At 36.4% G+C, this 16983-nt stretch overlaps 3 protein-coding genes across 3 annotated transcripts; all 3 read left to right on the top strand.

Moving 5' to 3' along the window:
• Window positions 1-208: 208 nt before the first annotated feature.
• LOC113750079 (RNA-binding protein 38) lies at window positions 209-8588 on the top strand. The gene is made up of 6 exons (XM_027294000.1): window positions 209-699; window positions 803-926; window positions 1060-1198; window positions 4122-4158; window positions 4416-4683; window positions 8098-8588. The coding sequence occupies exons 1-6, from the start codon at window positions 517-519 to the stop codon at window positions 8178-8180; spliced, it is 834 nt and encodes a 277-aa protein (XP_027149801.1). The 5' UTR covers window positions 209-516; the 3' UTR covers window positions 8181-8588.
• Window positions 8589-10294: 1706 nt separating this feature from the next.
• LOC113750293 (protein TRANSPARENT TESTA 1-like) lies at window positions 10295-11282 on the top strand. Its single transcript, XM_027294289.1, has 2 exons — window positions 10295-10702; window positions 10845-11282. Exons 1-2 carry the CDS (start codon window positions 10295-10297, stop codon window positions 11280-11282), a joined length of 846 nt encoding a protein of 281 aa, XP_027150090.1.
• Window positions 11283-15017: 3735 nt separating this feature from the next.
• Window positions 15018-16983, top strand: LOC113748746 (7-deoxyloganetin glucosyltransferase-like). Its single transcript, XM_027292292.1, has 2 exons — window positions 15018-15645; window positions 15848-16983. The coding sequence occupies exons 1-2, from the start codon at window positions 15129-15131 to the stop codon at window positions 16792-16794; spliced, it is 1464 nt and encodes a 487-aa protein (XP_027148093.1). The 5' UTR covers window positions 15018-15128; the 3' UTR covers window positions 16795-16983.

Genomic DNA, 16983 nt, shown 5'->3' with positions numbered 1-16983 from the left:
AGAAGACGACACAAGGCCACAAGGGCAGAAGCAAGAAAAATGCTGGAAGGAAAGTAATTGATTGGGGGGAGGGGGGCTATATTAATGCAGGGACGGGAAGGACAGAGTCAAAGTGCTCTTATTCACGCAGCTGTCATTTGGATATACAAAGCCACAATTTCCCCTTCCGTTCTCAACTCTTTCATTTCATGTACAGCAAATAAGAGTTTGCACCTGTCGGATCACACTCTCTCTCTCTCTTCCACCATCAACTCATCAACCCCCTTATTTTTTGGCCTTCTTCTTTTAGTTAAAAACATTTGATACAAGTATACTACTCACCCCATCAAACACTAACAACAACTGCTGCAACAATATCACTAAGACCTGCAGCTACAACTGTCCATCTATCACCCCTCTTCATTCTTTTGCTCTTTTCAGTGATCATATTTGGAGAAGAAACCAGCAGAAAAACAAGAAGAAGGTGCATGGGGTCAAATTCTTGAGTTCTATGGTCGTCCTTGTTGTGTAAATGCCATGGCTTATCAGCATTATCGATCACCATTTGGTGACACAACCTACACAAAAGTATTTGTTGGGGGGTTAGCTTGGGAGACACCCACCGATGTAATGCGAAGATATTTTGAACAGTTTGGAGAGATTCTTGAGGCTGTTATCATCACAGATAAGAACACGGGAAAGTCTAAAGGATATGGATTTGTAAGCAAATTCAGCATCTCCTTTAATCAGTAATCATATATAATTCCTACCTAGCTTCTGATTGTATGTGATCATAGCTTATGTAGTTCTTGATTTGTCGTAGGTAACATTTCGTGATCCTGAATCAGCTAGAAGGGCTTGTGCTGATCCTAATCCGATGATCGATGGAAGAAGAGCAAATTGTAATATTGCTTCGCTCGGACGGCCTAGACCTTCACCACCTCGAGGTACATATACACATTCAAGTTTCAGTACTATATGAGATCAATAATATTGATGATCACCAGTACAAATTTCACCTGTGATCAGGGTTTGTTGATTTTTTTTAAAATTATTTTATTTGTATAAATTAAATTCTAGGAAGAACACAAGGTGGAAATCCTTATCAAGGAGGACCAGTAATGGCGCAGCAGGGTGCTTCATCATCCTATAGTGGAGTTCCAACACCAACGCCATTGCCTCCCCCACCACCACCTGCTTATGTTTATCCACCATATGGGTAAGTAATAAGTTTCCCTTTTTAATTTTTTTTCCTTTCATTTTTGGCTTTAATTTTAATCAACTTTTTTGGGTTCAATCACTGCCATTGTTGCCAGTCCATAATACTGATAGGAAATGGTCCATGTGAAAGTACTGCAGAAAGAAAAAGATGTAAATGGCAGGTAATGCCAGTGGGATAAAATTTCCTAGATAAATTGTCGTATTCTTATAATTTGCCAATAATAATTAAAGAAAAATACGAGAAATTCTATTCAATGCAGTTGGTATTGGCAGATCAACAATAAATAAAATGGCGAGTGTAATGAGTTGTCAGTTGCAGAAACGTGTAAACCTTGTTTTTGCACCTGTTATCTCACTAGTGCTAGCTTTATAAATATGTACAATGTCATCGTCAGAGCAGGAAATGATAAGATTATGTGACAATGATTTGGGTTAAGTGAGAGATTTAGCATTCAAGAAATGGATAGTGTTACTAGTCATATTAATATCAGATTCACTTAAGGCGTACTTACGAGCACAAAAGCATACACCAGTTGATATAAATTTTACATCGAGCTTTTATCTCTCATAAATAAGCACAGTTTAAAGTATTAGGTGGATTTAAACGAGACATGATTAGTGATAATCGAAGTGCACATTGATCCTAACTGCAGTGTAAGGTGTAAATAAACAAAAAATTTACCGTAAAATGATCTATGCCGAAGTCTTCTTCTATTTAATCATTGTGATTCATGGATTATCGATCACTTGTTAATCATTGTGATTCAATTGAAATTTACATAATCATGCAAATTTATGCTTCACCAGGAGGACATGCATATTGCATTCATGCGAAATAATTAATAAGAGCAAAAATTTTTTCGAAATGCCAATCAATCTATAAATGGAGTTTTTTTCTTTATTTTTTTATAGTGTAAGGAAAAGGACACGAAAACTTGAAATTTCACTTACACTCCCTCCGCCGAATCATCCAACCCATCTTCCAGATAAATATAGCTTCACTGACCTCTGAAAAAAATACAAAAATTTTGCTTTATCCAAGGTCTTTTTAGAGTCATCTGTATTTAGGCCCCATCAAGAATATACATGAATAATAATTAAAAAAGAGAGAGAAGAAAGATGACAATGTTGGGGGTAATAACCCTCGTAAAGAAATTATGTGCACGAATTCCAAGGAAAGCGACTTATGAGTTGTTCTTGTACTCATTGAACCTACTGTTGTCTTCTAACAACTCATGAATTTCACATTATATTTCTTGAATAAAAGTTACACATTTTAATACTATAATTTTTTTTTTCCAATGGAATGGCCTTCAAAATAATGCCATTAGGGCCTATTACCTACAAAAAAAAAAAATTCTTTACAGTTCCATTTAAGAGGTTACTGAAAGAGGCATGGCATAATCATTGGTGAGGACACAGGAACTTTAAAAAAATCAAGAGACCCTAAACGTAATCAATTACCACTTAATTTTCTAATTAATCAATATGGTAATGCCCCATTTACCAGTCAAAACAGTCGTGTATTAGTTTGGCTTTTCACCATCTGTCATCATCATCATCATCTTCTTCTTCTTCTTTTTGGTGGTGTGTCTTTATCCCCAAGCCTCCAACGCTTTAGACAACCACATGGCATTAAAAGGCACTGAGATCTTCCATTCTCCGGTACATTTTTCCTTTTTCTTGTGAAGAAACACTTTCTTTTGTGCTAGTAGGAATAATTCTTTGTCAACGTATGAAAATGGACAAGAGTATAAAACATCAGTAGCACTAAAATAACATCTTAATATCTTCACTCTTTTGTCTATTTTATTGAGTTGGGAACATTTGCAAGCTATTGATCGAATGTTCTTTAATTGGCAACCTTGTCCAAGAAACCTATGAAAATTTGTAACAACGTTGAAAAGATAGAACCCTTTTTGCAGCCTTTATGTTTATGTCAATCTGGAGAACATTGGAGCCTCCGGTAACGGCAGGCAGGACTTGTAAAAAGAACCAGCTAAACAACGCGTTATTGATGTTAATCACCAACAGTTAAGCAATTTGGATATGATATGTTTGGGTTTGACAGAATAATAACTTTGACTGCTTATGTCAGTTGCATCGTTCATTAGTGCTTGTTGTTTTATCGACCCAAGAAACTAGACACCAAGGACAAATAACCTTCTTGTTCTTGAAATATTTTATTCTTGGTTATCTTAGAAATAATATTATATTATTTTCTCTACTTTACTTCATTTTATTGTTTTAGGTGGTATAACATTTTAGAATAGAATTGCAGTGCCTTTTTAGTATATTTATTAAGATGAACTAGATGGTCGCCAATTTTGTTAATAACTAGTAGCTTTAACAAATCATGCATAATTTACGTTATCCAAAGACCATTTACATAAAAGAAGAAAATTCTTAGTAATTATTTTAAATTAACTATCGTCATTCGTCACAAAATACCAACTCTATATCATTCAATAACTAGCTAGCTACCATCGAAACGTTGTACAATGACCTTTTGCTATCAGATTACACAAGCTTAGTACACACAGTTGGCATACACCATGAATTGTGCAAGGGCATATTAGTTGCCAAAATCATGGGGAAAAAAAATGGAAAAGTGGAGTGGAGTAAGCTGTAAGCCAGTCATTTTTTCACTTTAGAAAGAAGAAATTTTTTGGGTTAAATTAGTAAGCAAATTTCCGTTGATGAGTTTATAATACATCATCAATTTTTATTTTTATTTTTTACCTTTTTTGGTTTTTGTCCGTGCAATGATATCCTTCCTCTATCTGATCTGCACGCTTTTGCAAGGTATACATTTAGTATTGGGTGCACATGGTTTTCTTTTTCTCATAATGTGGGTTGAATTTTCACAACCAAGAATTATATTTGTTTTGATGTCTTTTTTGTACATCGTTTTTTGGCAGGTACGCGACTTACCCACCTGAATACGGCTATCCCCAAGTCAGTACTCCTTCCCTAGTCCGTTTAAACAAAGAAATAATTGATGAATTAGACTGAGATTTTGTAATCAAAGATGGTAGCAAATCCAAGAAATTGAATGGAAGAAAGAATCTAGTGGTCGGAGAAGAGATCTCTTAGAATTTTCTTTACTGTCAGATTTAGGGTTCGAATTATGGATCTGACAAATTGTTAGAAAAACAAAAGAAAAAGAACGAAAGAAAGAAATTAACCACATTCAGTTTCTTATTGTTGAGCAGGGAATTTACAATCCACAACTTCAGCAACCTCAATACTACCATCAACTATATGGACCTTCATCTTCGGGCATGGGGTCTCCATATTTTTACGGATATTCCATGCAAGCATCAAGGGGAACATTTCCTGCAAACCCAGCGCAGCGTATCCAAGGCCCGTCCTATTTGTACTACCCACCTCAGATGGAAGGCTCCTTCTCCACTTATCCCCCTCCTCCTCCTCTTCCTTTATTACAACCAACTAGGCATCATCCCTTTGCCTCTTCGACTGGTAAGTACTCTTCCCTTCTTTCCTTTTCGTTTTCTCTTTCTGATATTGATGTTTTTGCTTGTGCCCTTCCCCTTTACGAGTACAAAAACAGCACTGATATTTCACTAGCTGAAGAAAGACTTGCCTAAACAAGTCCTTAAAATTGACCGACTGTCTTGAGAATTAACTTTCACACGCAACTAATTCTCCAGATGCAAGCATTATCTATATATATCACATTATATCACAAAAAATACTACAATAATGATGAACATTATGGTATTAATTTTTGCCCAACCCTCTTTGTTTTTTTGGTTTTTGTCATGAATACTATAGTTTGTCAATTGCATCCGTGCTGTACAATGCATGAAGTCAAGAACTTTGATGAAGGGCATCACATTCACGGCTTGCGAGTTGTGATCAAAACCCTCACAAAGTATCCAAAACAAGAAATTTCTAGCATAGCTCTAGGCATTCATCACACATAATCCACGTACAAGTAGGTGAGATTAGTGTTAGGCACAATGGGGCCACGTGCAAATTGCAACCATGTGACCATAGCTGTCCAGTTTGTGCTGTGACACAGCATGGCCATGGCCTCAATGGGTCAAACTGGGGAAAGTCATGCCAGAGAGGCGCAAGTGTAATCTAATAGTGACTGCATGTGAATTTCATAGGTAGGGAATGGATGGTTCTGAAGTTGCAGTCAATCCAGACTATCCAGTGGCTGTGTGTAATGATGCCACAGGCCCACAGAAAAGGATTCTATATTGACTCTGGCTACATTTTTAGCTGCATTTTTATGCTACCTACTGCCATCTTAGAGGCACTAGTAAGAGACCTAAAACAGAAAGGTAGCCACCTGCAAATGTTTGCCATAAGGTCTTTTGATCCTGTAATGGTGGAGCCTAACCTGAAACTATGGTCTGTTTGGCAAGTGAATTTTTTGAATATTTTTTAAAAATTTTACTATAATTTACTGTAAAAGTTTTTAAAAAAATTTTTAAAATATATTTTTTTGAATATTTTGAAATGTATAGTTTAAAAATTTTGAAAATTTTTTTGAGGTTACTGTAGATAAAGTTTTTAAAAAACTTATAACAGATAAACTTGATAAAAAACTTGGCTGCCAAACATAGTATAGTTTTTAATTGACTTGGGCTTGAGTCATTTGTTTGAAAAGTCAATATGGGTGACAAGACAAAATTCTGAAATTCTATCATATTTGCTTCTTGGTGAATTTTTGTTACTCTCTGCAGTCTGCATTTACTCAATTCACTCATTTTACTGAGGAATCCTCGGCATTAAAATTAAATAATGAATCGCACTTTCAATTTTTCACATAAAAAAGGTCTGCTACCCCAAATCCCAAAACTTGTCTGTTTTTTCCATGATTTCTAACCTTCCGTTCCAGAACAGTAAATACAAAATACAAGTATCATGTGCGTACATTATGTTTATTTTCCAATTAACTGCATGCATTAAATCAGTAAAATTTTAACGCTTCAAATAGCATAAAGGTCAACGTGTTTTTTAATGTCTAATTTGTCTTTGGAAAAAAAAAACAAGTATAGTTATCTTGTTATAATAAGTGTGTAAAAAAAAAAGAAAGTGTCTTTTAATAAAATCTTCGTAATAGGTGGCCAACGGAGGACTCTTAGGATTCTCTATCAGGTTCAAAGTTTGAATCTTGAATCTGACAATTGGGGGTGGGAACGGTGTGGGGAGGTTGAAAAAAAACTTTAAAAAAATGTCTTAGTAATAGAAAATAAAGACCAAAGCAAAAGTAAATAAAATAAAACAAAAAAGGGGTTTTGTAATATTCCAAGTAGGGGTGGCAATGGGGCAGGGGATCCTTCCCCCACCCCCCGCCCCGTTGTCAAATAACTCCCCCCATCCCATTTTTCCTGCGGGAGAAATCAACTTATCATAAATGTTCATTTACAATAATACAATTGTAAACAATGTTAAATAAGATTAAAAACCTGTCAAGATGGAAATAAAGTATAACAAGTCAAGTTATATTCAGTGCGGAGGAAGGGAATCGATCGAAATAAAAAAGGGTTAGGCGCAAAACAAGTTGGAATTGGATAGCTTAGTCTTAGGGGGGGCGTTAGAAACAAATCAACAATAGTCCAAGAAATTTCTTCAGTTGTTGCGGCAGTCGTTAACACTGACTAGCGTTGTACTTGTAAGTAAGGATGCAACTTTGAAAAATTTAGGATTGTATTATATATATATATATATATATATATTATTGTATGCGAGGGATGCGGCGGGGGTATGTTTTTCCACCCTCGCCCCGTTTTAAAGCGGGGGGAAATATTTTGCCCCCGCCCCGCCCCGCCTCATCCCCGGGCCCATTTCTATCCCGCGGGCACCCGTCCCCATTGCCATCCTTAATTCAAGGCCTAGTGTACCCAATCCCTAATGAGGCCGGTTAAACTTACAGGCTAATGCTTTTTCGGACTCCACACTGGACGGAAATGGGCTAAGATCCAAGTTTCCCATGTCGCCATGAATGGGTTAGATGCCCCCGTCGATGTCCGCAAAATAATCATGGTTAAATTCATAATTCCTTTTGTCTTAAGTTAAAATCTCAACTTACCCCTTAAATTTTTCTAATTATATTAATCTAACCTCTCAAATTTATTTAATGTAACTAATCACAAATAAGTATTAGGATTTCAAGTTCAATTGGGATAAACTTTATAAAACTCAAATGACAATTTTATTCCAAATATGAGTGTTAGGCTAAATATTGAAGGTCTTTTGCTGATGTTACCTCCAAAATAGTAGGAAGCAAATAGGCACCTCAATAAATTCAGTCACTGCTTTGCTGCTTAAAAATAAATTCACCTAGAGCAAAGATTAGGCTAACTGCCTCTACTATATAACATGGTTTACGATACAATGGCCTTGTTCTCAGATGCTTGCTTCTGATTGTGTAAAAATTGATTTTAAAAATTAAATAAAAAGTATCAAAATGGACATTTTTTTTTATTCTTAATTGTTTTTAGACTCAAAAAATTGAGGATATAAAGGGCTTGTTCTCAACTGTTTCTGATTGTGCAAAAGCTGATTTTGGAAAATTAGAAAAAAAAACAGCAAAAAAGATGCTTTTGATTTTCAGCTTTTTAGATTAAAAAAAAAACCAAAATCAGGATATCAATAGCAGTTTCAGAACACAATAAAATTACCTTTTTTTCTAAAATGATCAGAATCTAAAATCAAGTTTTTGAAAATCAGTTGAAAATAGGGCCTATGTAGCATTGCCTCACAAGTATCATTCCAGTGAGACTTTCCAACCCCTCTGCCCTTAATTCATACAAAATTTGATGTACTAAAAATAAGAGAGTAATTTTCATTATATCTTGCTCTTTGATTGTTAAGTATGTGTATGTAGGCTAATTCTGCGGTAAAATTTGTTGCCAGGTTCACCGACTCCACAGCCAACCCCAACAACACCAGCAGAAACAGAAGCTGGGGTGGTCTCTTCAGAAAGTCCAAATGCCTAAGAAGCTGATCACCCAAACATGTTATATTGCATGACCTGCGGGAAAATTGTTGCTAATTCTCAATCTTGACAGACCATAATTAATCCCCAGTGGTTCCTTTTCTCAGCTATTCATAATTCTTTCGAGTCCGAGCCTTTGGCCATTGCTGTATTATTTGCCAGACTCAGACCTCCTCCAAGAAATCTACAGCAATGGCAAGCGAAGACAGACTAAATCAAATTCAGGGCCATTTTTTTTCCCCTCCGGAAAGTAAAGAATTTCTTCATTCATTTTTTTTCCTCATTTTCTTATGAGACAATTAATGTCTTTTTAATATTAGTGTACCAAAAAGAGAAGGGAACCCAATCCTGAAGAAAAACTCATCCCAATATTTGATCCTGTAACTCCTTGATAAACTTTCTCTCCTTCTTTCAAGCCGGAATAAAGACTAATTTTTATATCGCCAAAGTATTGATGATGTCTATTGAATTTCTCTATTCAGTGCTACAAGCTCCAATAATAACAAAGACCATCTAGTAATAGTACTTATGGTGGATTACCAAAAAAAAAACTCAAGAAACTAGGGGGCCTCAGTCGAATGTTTCCGCGTCAGAAAAGTTTTCCCGCAGACCGGGCACATGTCCTATTGCAATGCGTATGGTTTCGTGTTTCACCATACATGATGGTCTTGATGCAGACTCGTTGTCTGTAGAATCTCTAGGCGTGGAACTTTATATTGGAGCTGAATGAATACGATCGAATTGTTTGCTTGTGTTTGGGGCGATTACGTATTCTACGTGAGTAAGTATTATTACCTGTAGCAATTAATTTGAAGCATTGCCTAATCTCTATAAGGGAGAAGATGAGGGGAAAGATCGATTCTGATCTAATTGTTTTGATCGTGAAGGATTTTAAAGTACGAATAGGTGCTTAACTGAGTACATTAGTCATACGAGGAAGTTCCATAATCCTGTAATCTGTAATCTATGAGCGATCGAAATCTTCCATAAGAAAAATTTTTACATTTTTTGTGATCATATTTTTTCATCATTTTTTTATTTCAAATACATCAAATCGTTTCATCATAAAAATTTTCCAAACAAACGAGCAAACGCATTCTTGCAATGTTGGCTTTGTTGAAAACATTATCTAACGTGTATTATAATGATAAAGAAAGCTCTACCAGAGATAATTCTCAAAACACTTATTCGTTCCCTCTACAATAATACGATCTAAGATAGGATTGCTCATAATTTAAAGCCAAACTAAGTGCTACACAAAGAAAGAATCCAGAAGCTATTAACACAGCTATTTCTTGAATATTGTGCAACATGATGAAAATGTAAAAGCTCTTCGTACAATGGTTGGATGAACGTTCTAAGGTAGACCGAAATCCATCCAAACAGTCGTTTTGTGCCTGGGCAAAACAATAAATTTACGGTTGCCTTCTCCAACTGCTACATTTCCAAAACAAATCGTTTGAAAAAAATAGCTAGTGTTTTACTAACATGGCTGATCCACGCAATGCACCCACAATGTTATTTCTAAGTAATGCAAATTCTGTACTAAAAAACGCAGACATGCGCATTCACTGCTCCGTGAGGAGTAAAATAAGTCAATAATTAGCAATTTTAAGGAAGAAACACAAATGCCATGCAGTCCCGCCCCTAATGTAAACGCATCCATATATATATATATATGAGTGTCGTAACAAGAAAGGTGGACTAAGGAAGAGTGGGATAACAATATTAGCAAAATTTTCTAGTTTTGTTACCTACCGCTGTAAAATTCATGCATGCAATATATGGTAACCATGGGGCCGTAGCAATTAAGTAGTTTGCTCTACAATGCCCAAAAAAGGTCAAGTGGTAAAAACAGTGGAGATTAACTACCCCCATGCAATATTGGAGGCTGTTTTCAATCCACCAGAATTAATATTAGGTAGAATTTAATTCCCTCTCGCCACCGTCCTTCCAATCGCAACTTCCTCTCAATTTACCTGTTATCATAACCAAGACTCAACCGAGGTTGTAATACTATATATTATAAGATCACCTTGCATGTGAAAATTTCAACATTAATGATAGTACTACTCCTTTTGGCTTTGTTTTGCACTAGTAGTACAAGGTAGTAGCATGGAGAACTCAAATTCAAACATGTCATTTACCTCTAGTCTTTCTCTCTTCGCCTCTTCTTCTAGTGCTGCCGATCACAAAATCATCCAGCACTTCAATTTTTTCCCAGAACGCAAATCCCAGAGTTCTCAAGAATCCCAGAAATCATCGGACCTTGAAAAGAACCCTAGTTCATTTGGAGATGAAAAAGAGGATGTTACTATATCCTTGCACATTGGTCCTCCTAGTACTTGCACCAGGGTTGCCTCCTTGAGTTTAAATGATTATGAGAAAGGAGTGGAAAATTTGGCAACTGGTTTTTCACCCGCCCCATATTGGATACCAACTCGAGCACAAATTCTCGTAGGCTTCACCCATTTTTCTTGCCATATTTGCAGCAAAACTTTCAATCGCTACAACAATCTCCAGGTAAATAAATATATTCATATGTATATATCCCCTATTACATCCTTGATTCCTCATGGATATGAATCAATTTTCTACTACTTTTTTTTTTTTTTTTGGGTGCGTGTTTGGTGACAATATTAATCCTAGGATGATTGTTTAGCAGATGCATATGTGGGGTCACGGATCACAATATAGGAAGGGGCCAGAATCGTTGAAGGGAACACGACCAAAAGCCATGTTATTAATTCCATGTTATTGCTGTGAAGAAGGGTGCAAGAACAACATAAATCATCCGAGAGCAAGACCATTGAAGGATTTTCGTACGTTGCAAACTCATTACAAGAGAAAACATGGGACCAAACGATTTTCTTGTCGAAAGTGCGGCAAGTGCTTGGCCGTGAAAGGTGACTGGCGAACCCATGAGAAGAATTGTGGGAAACGTTGGCATTGCATGTGCGGTTCCGACTTTAAGCATAAAAGGTCTTTGAAAGATCATATTGCTTCCTTTGGTTCTGGTCATGGCCCTTCTCCTCCTCCTCCTCCATCAATTGATGCAATTGATTTGCATGAAAGTACAAGGACACGTTCCCTTTTTGTTTAGTTGACTCGTCCCCATATAAGAGTTCATAGTTGATCATGATGACCAGTCTTGTAGCGTCTCAATCAATTAATTATCTTTGACAGTAAAAAAATTTGTACAGTAAATTCAAGGTACAAGCACAACAGGTAAATCCACGAGGATTTTGCTTCATACTATTTATTTGGACTTTTAATCGAATTCAATATATCCTTGGTTTACCGGCAAGTCCCAATGTGGAGTTGTTTCAATTTTGATGAATACTTTTGTGCTTCTAATTTTGTGCTTCTAATTAAAAATTGAGAAATTTGATTTCCAATTTCTGATAGCTAAAAAATAAATTTTAAAAAAAAGAAGGGGTAATAGTTGAGATTTGCAGAATCACGATCTAAATTTAACAACATGAGTTAGGAGGCTTTTCTACTGGTTGGTTCGTGGAATTGATCAATTAAAGCGGTGAAGAATGTGCTGAGGTATTAAGGACACACCAGGCCCAAATTAAATGGACTGAGATTGGCATCAATCAACCTAAATACACTGACAATAACCCTCACATTTGCAATCGGCCCACTTGGCAAGCTCATTCAAGCCCAATCTGTTACGATTGAAGAAAACTTTAGTGAAAGGGCCTAGCTTAGATCAGCCCAACCTGAACCATTTGAGGAACCACAACGCATTGAAGAATTGTAATACCCGGTTCTTAAGACTCAACCATGTTGCCGAATACATTAATTAGGTAAGAACAAGGTTCTTGTTCTAATTGACACACACAAAAAAAGGGGGGAGGTTTCTAGTTCTACTTCAAGTCCTTTCCTCTTTGCACTACTCTGTAATATGGGTATAAACGAGTCTAATCCAGTTGAATATCATAATATTTAAATTTAAATTTATTTGCTTGTTTTAACGAGTTTGAAATTTTATTTAAGTTTTGATTTGTTTAGTTGTCGAACCGAACTTGAATCAAATTTAAAAGTTTTCGAACATAAAAAGCTATTTAAGTTTCGCTTGACAAATTAGCGAATCAAGATTAAACGAACTCTTATCAAGTTGAGTTTCATTCGAGCATCGAGTAACTTGATTCATCTTTCAGCATTACCTTCTAAGGATTAGAGTCTCAATTAAAAACAAAAAAAGGAAATTGTATTGCCTGGTTCTTTTGAAACTCGTGAAGAACAGTAAACACTCTAGCGATGCAAGATTAGGAACTCTTTCCGATCGTTAAAGAAGACCATTTTAACGGTGATTAATCCAACGCCAATAGTTTGCATTACCATTTGTGTTGTCCCAAAATTTTCATTTCGAACGAGTGAAAAATGCTTATAATTCTGCTACAATCTTTTCTCTTTTTAACACGTTAAGCAAACCATCTGAGTTTAGGTATGTAATCAAGCCGAGTCGAGCTCGACTCGAGCTCGATCGAGTCGAAAAATCTCAAACTCGAGCTTGACTCGAGGAAATCTTTAAAAGCTCGAGACTCGACTCGATAAGGCTCGACCTTTAGTCAAGCCTTATCGAGTCGAGTAATCAAGCTTTTTGACTCGATACCTTACTTGTAAATTCAGTATAAATTATATCCATAACGGTTATTTTATAATTATAATACATATATATTATTTAAATTATATGGCTCGACGAGTTACAAAATTCTGACTCGAACTCGACTCAAATGTATACTCGAGTAGCTCGAGACTTGGCTCGAACACGGTTTGACCGAGTTCAAGCCAAGCCTCCCTATCTGAGTTACATGGAAGCTTATATATAGTAACTTTGAGATGGTAAACAACTATTAAATACGAAAAAAAATCCATCCTTCTCACTTTAATGCGTATTAATCTTTTTGGTTCGAAAAGAAATCAACAAAAATGACTGTACTTAATTATACTTCAACATCGTATAAAACTACATCAATTAGCATTCTCTATGTGGGAAAATTTGAATTTCCACAACAAACTCCTTATTAAGATGCAGATAGATTCAGCAAATAATTATGCAAAGAAACTTGCTGTTGACCGATTTTTATTTGTTTCAAATCATTTTCTACAGTTTTTCTTAATTGTATACTAAAACGTACAAATTGTCTTTCATATATAACTGGGTATGCTAGCTTTTTACGCTTCTTGACAACCTCTGGAAATATGATCCATTAAATTTGAGGGAGATAATATACAAATATAGGAATAGCTTTCATTTAGTTTTTTTTTTTACTTAACCACTTGCAATTTTCTGCAAAGTGGAAAGTGAGTAAACACACCTCCAGTTACATAAAAAAAAAAAAAATTTGTGAATATCTTCGCCAACTTCAAATCTCAAGTCCAAACCCGGCCGACATTATTATTTCTTGTTGGATCGGATTTCATTAATACACATCATCTCTCTGTTTTCCTGCTTTCTTGTCATTAGTTGAAATTTAAGTCTGCAACGTCAATAATTTCGGGAGCCGCATCTGCATTCTATCTATCAACTTCCTAACAAATTTCGGCGGATTAGAGATTGAAGTGAGTTTCCAAATTTGGCAGGCATGTGATTCCACTTAATAGCTACTAATACGGTACTAAGTATGCAAACTTTTACTACCATATTGGAACCGTTACAGGTTTCAACAACCATAATAATGGTCAAAACTCAACCAAACTACAAAATCATACGAATGGTAAGATGGGTTTGTCTAACGAGTACCCAAGTTGAATTTTAAGCTAGAGTGTGTTCAATTGTCCACGATTTATACCCTCCTCTAAAATTTATTCAATCCATGTTGTTACAACTATATCTGTGTAAGAGTGGTTTCCGGCTGGTCGGCAATCGGCAAGAGTCCAATGGGCTATCACCGTTCATTGCCTTCCGATTTCTCCGTTGCCACACACACATATATATTTCACCCAAGAGTATTTCAGATTGTGTAGAGTTTTGCTCCAAGAATACACAGCAATATAACACACGAAAATCGATTATCGGACTTACCGATAACTATCATACTAGTACAGAATAAGTTAGACTATCCGTGGACTCCGTTGCCACATATGTGGTATGGATAGAATTGTTCAGACATGAATTGACATGATTCAAGGTAGAGAAAACCGCGTTAGATCCTCGGCCCCTCTACTAAAGCCCCCCAATCCCAGCCTCATCACGGCACTGATGCCACGATATCGATCAAACTCACGTCTCCTTTTAATCTCACATAACTCAAGTTTGCACCTTTTAAAGACTTGGCTGAAATTTCTCTCCAATTATTAGCGGATTCTTTCAGATCACAAATAATGAAGGGACGACTTCAAGGCCTTGATATGACAAGCAAAACACGAGAAGATAACCAATGATGAGGACCACCACTCGCCCTCGCGGGCAGTCCCACGGTCCGTAGTCTGATTATTATTAGCAAATTCCGTAATCATTTTTTGTGTGTTATTTTACTATGTATTCTTGGAATAAGGTTTTACACGATCTTAAAAAAATTAGTCTAGTTAAAAGGTTGGGATACCGTGCACACAGTCTACATTATGTACTCTTTTTTTTTTTCTTCTTTTTTGGTAAAGATCTTTTTAATTCTATTAGTCCTCCTTTGATGTATGCATCTAGCATGAGTGACATGGGGCCAGTACGGTTCTATTATGTCCGTTTTTGTTTAATTATTGTATTTATTACTATAATATTTGGTATGTTATAATTATATAATTATAATAATATTTAAAAAATATTATATTTGTTATATTAAATATATATGAAATATTTTATTTATGTACATTACCGCCTGTCCCAACAGCGCCTATGGCGTCCCCATGCAACTCGTAAGCGGCACTAAGACAAACCTTGCTTTACTATTTCTTGCACTCAGCTCATCGGGGTAGCTCAAAGTTGGAACTTGAAAGCAAGATGGGATCTACGGAAACTGCAACTAAACCAAAGCCTCATGCAATCTTTATCCCATTTCCAGCACAAGGCCACATAAATCCCATGTTCAAATTGGCCAAGATTCTTCACCACAAAGGCTTCCATATCACCTTTGTTCACTCGGAATTCAATCAGAGAAGGTTGTTGAAATCAAGGGGGAAAAACGCTCTTGACGGCCTGCCGTCCTTCCAATTTGAAACCATTCCAGATGGACTTCCTTTTTCAGATGCAGATGCCACCCAAGATGTCCCCTCCCTTTGTGATTCCGCTAGCAAGAACTGCTTGGCACCTTTCAGACAACTCGTTACTAGGCTCAATAGTAGTCCCGGTGTCCCTCCAGTTTCTTGCATCGTATCTGATGGGATCATGAGCTTCACTCTTGAAGTTGCCCGAGAACTAGGCATCCCTGATGTCTTCTTTTGGACTACTGGTGCTGGAGGTGTCATGGCTTACCTCAACTATCGAAATCTAGTTGAAAAGGGCTACACACCACTCAAAGGTACCGTATAAATCAACTAATGATTAATTTCAGAAATACTAGTTCAATCAATAACAGAATGTGTTAGAAAAGTGTACCAATTTAAATGGCTTCAAGACGTTACAAAATACTTAAAAGGTGTCATCTATAAGGGAAATTATTTAAAGTTGTTTTACAAGATTTGATACTGATTTTTTTTTCCTTTTTCTTTTTCATTTTACAGATTGTAGTTATTTAACAAATGGTTATCTAGATACTACAGTAATCGATTGGATTCCAGGAATGAAAGGAATACGCTTGAAGGACTTGCCAAGTTTCATTAGAACCACAGACCGCAACGATATTATGTTGAATTTTGCTATTAATCAAGCTGAGAAGATTCATGATGCATCTGCTCTTATTCTGAATACTTTTGATGCAATGGAGCCAGATGTTTTAGATGCATTTTCTTCCATCCTGCCAGCGGTCTACACCCTTGGTCCTCTTCATCTGATAGAGGATCAACTTCCAGACAATGAACTGAAATCTTTGGGATCAAATCTATGGAAAGAAGAACTAGGGTGTATTGAGTGGCTGGATTCCAAAGAGCCTAACTCAGTTGTTTATGTGAATTTTGGCAGTGTCACAGTTATGACCCCCCAGCAACTGGTTGAATTTGCTTGGGGACTTGCTAAAAGTGGAAGGACATTTCTCTGGATCATTAGGCCTGATTTAGTCATTGGAGAAACTGCAATTTTGCCTCCAGAATTCGTTTTGGACACTAAAGAAAGGGGTCTATTAGCAAGCTGGTGCCCTCAAGTAGATGTTCTCAAACATCCCTCAATTGGAGGGTTCTTGACACACTGCGGATGGAACTCTACACTTGAAAGCATATGTGCTGGTGTTCCCATGGTTTGCTGGCCTTTTTTTGCGGAACAGCAAACGAACTGTTGGTATTGTTGCAATCATCTGGGCACAGCTATGGAAATTGATAACAATGTGAAGAGCGATGAAGTTGAGAAACTTGTAAATGAGTTGATGGTTGGAGATAGAGGACAAGGGATGAAGAAGAAGGCAGCAGAACTGAAGAAATTGGCAGAAGAAGCCATCACTGCCCCGAGTGGATCATCCTACAAAAATCTTGAAAGTTTGGTTCACGATGTGCTGATGTCAAGTCCTGCTCCAAATTAGACAGCTGTTAATGCTATGGTCCATTTTTCAGTTCTACGGCCATTTTTGCACAAAATATTAAAATTGCCCTTTTCAAGTCCTGATGTAATTTGGGCATAGGATAGGAGGGGCAATTTTGTCATTTTAATATAAGCTTATTATGGCCTGTGACATTATCTTTTTTTTTTTTGCCTACAAATTAAGCTCAGA

Source organism: Coffea eugenioides, chromosome 10 (assembly GCF_003713205.1).
Source record: "Coffea eugenioides isolate CCC68of chromosome 10, Ceug_1.0, whole genome shotgun sequence".
In the NCBI taxonomy this organism is placed as follows: domain Eukaryota; kingdom Viridiplantae; phylum Streptophyta; class Magnoliopsida; order Gentianales; family Rubiaceae; genus Coffea; species Coffea eugenioides.
Note: the sequence above shows the minus strand (reverse complement) of the source record. Positions and strands in the feature narration are given on the sequence as shown.

Excerpts from the sequence above, each read along its gene's own strand:
- LOC113750293 (XM_027294289.1), top strand. The coding sequence starts at position 10,295 with ATGGAGAACTCAAATTCAAACATGTCATTTACCTCTAGTCTTTCTCTC. Across the intron at positions 10,703-10,844 it reads ATCGCTACAACAATCTCCAG|ATGCATATGTGGGGTCACGG; the intron begins GTAAATAAATAT and ends ATTGTTTAGCAG.
- LOC113748746 (XM_027292292.1), top strand. The coding sequence starts at position 15,129 with ATGGGATCTACGGAAACTGCAACTAAACCAAAGCCTCATGCAATCTTT. Across the intron at positions 15,646-15,847 it reads GGGCTACACACCACTCAAAG|ATTGTAGTTATTTAACAAAT; the intron begins GTACCGTATAAA and ends TTCATTTTACAG.
- LOC113750079 (XM_027294000.1), top strand. The coding sequence starts at position 517 with ATGGCTTATCAGCATTATCGATCACCATTTGGTGACACAACCTACACA. Across the intron at positions 927-1,059 it reads TAGACCTTCACCACCTCGAG|GAAGAACACAAGGTGGAAAT; the intron begins GTACATATACAC and ends ATTAAATTCTAG. Across the intron at positions 4,684-8,097 it reads TCCCTTTGCCTCTTCGACTG|GTTCACCGACTCCACAGCCA; the intron begins GTAAGTACTCTT and ends ATTTGTTGCCAG.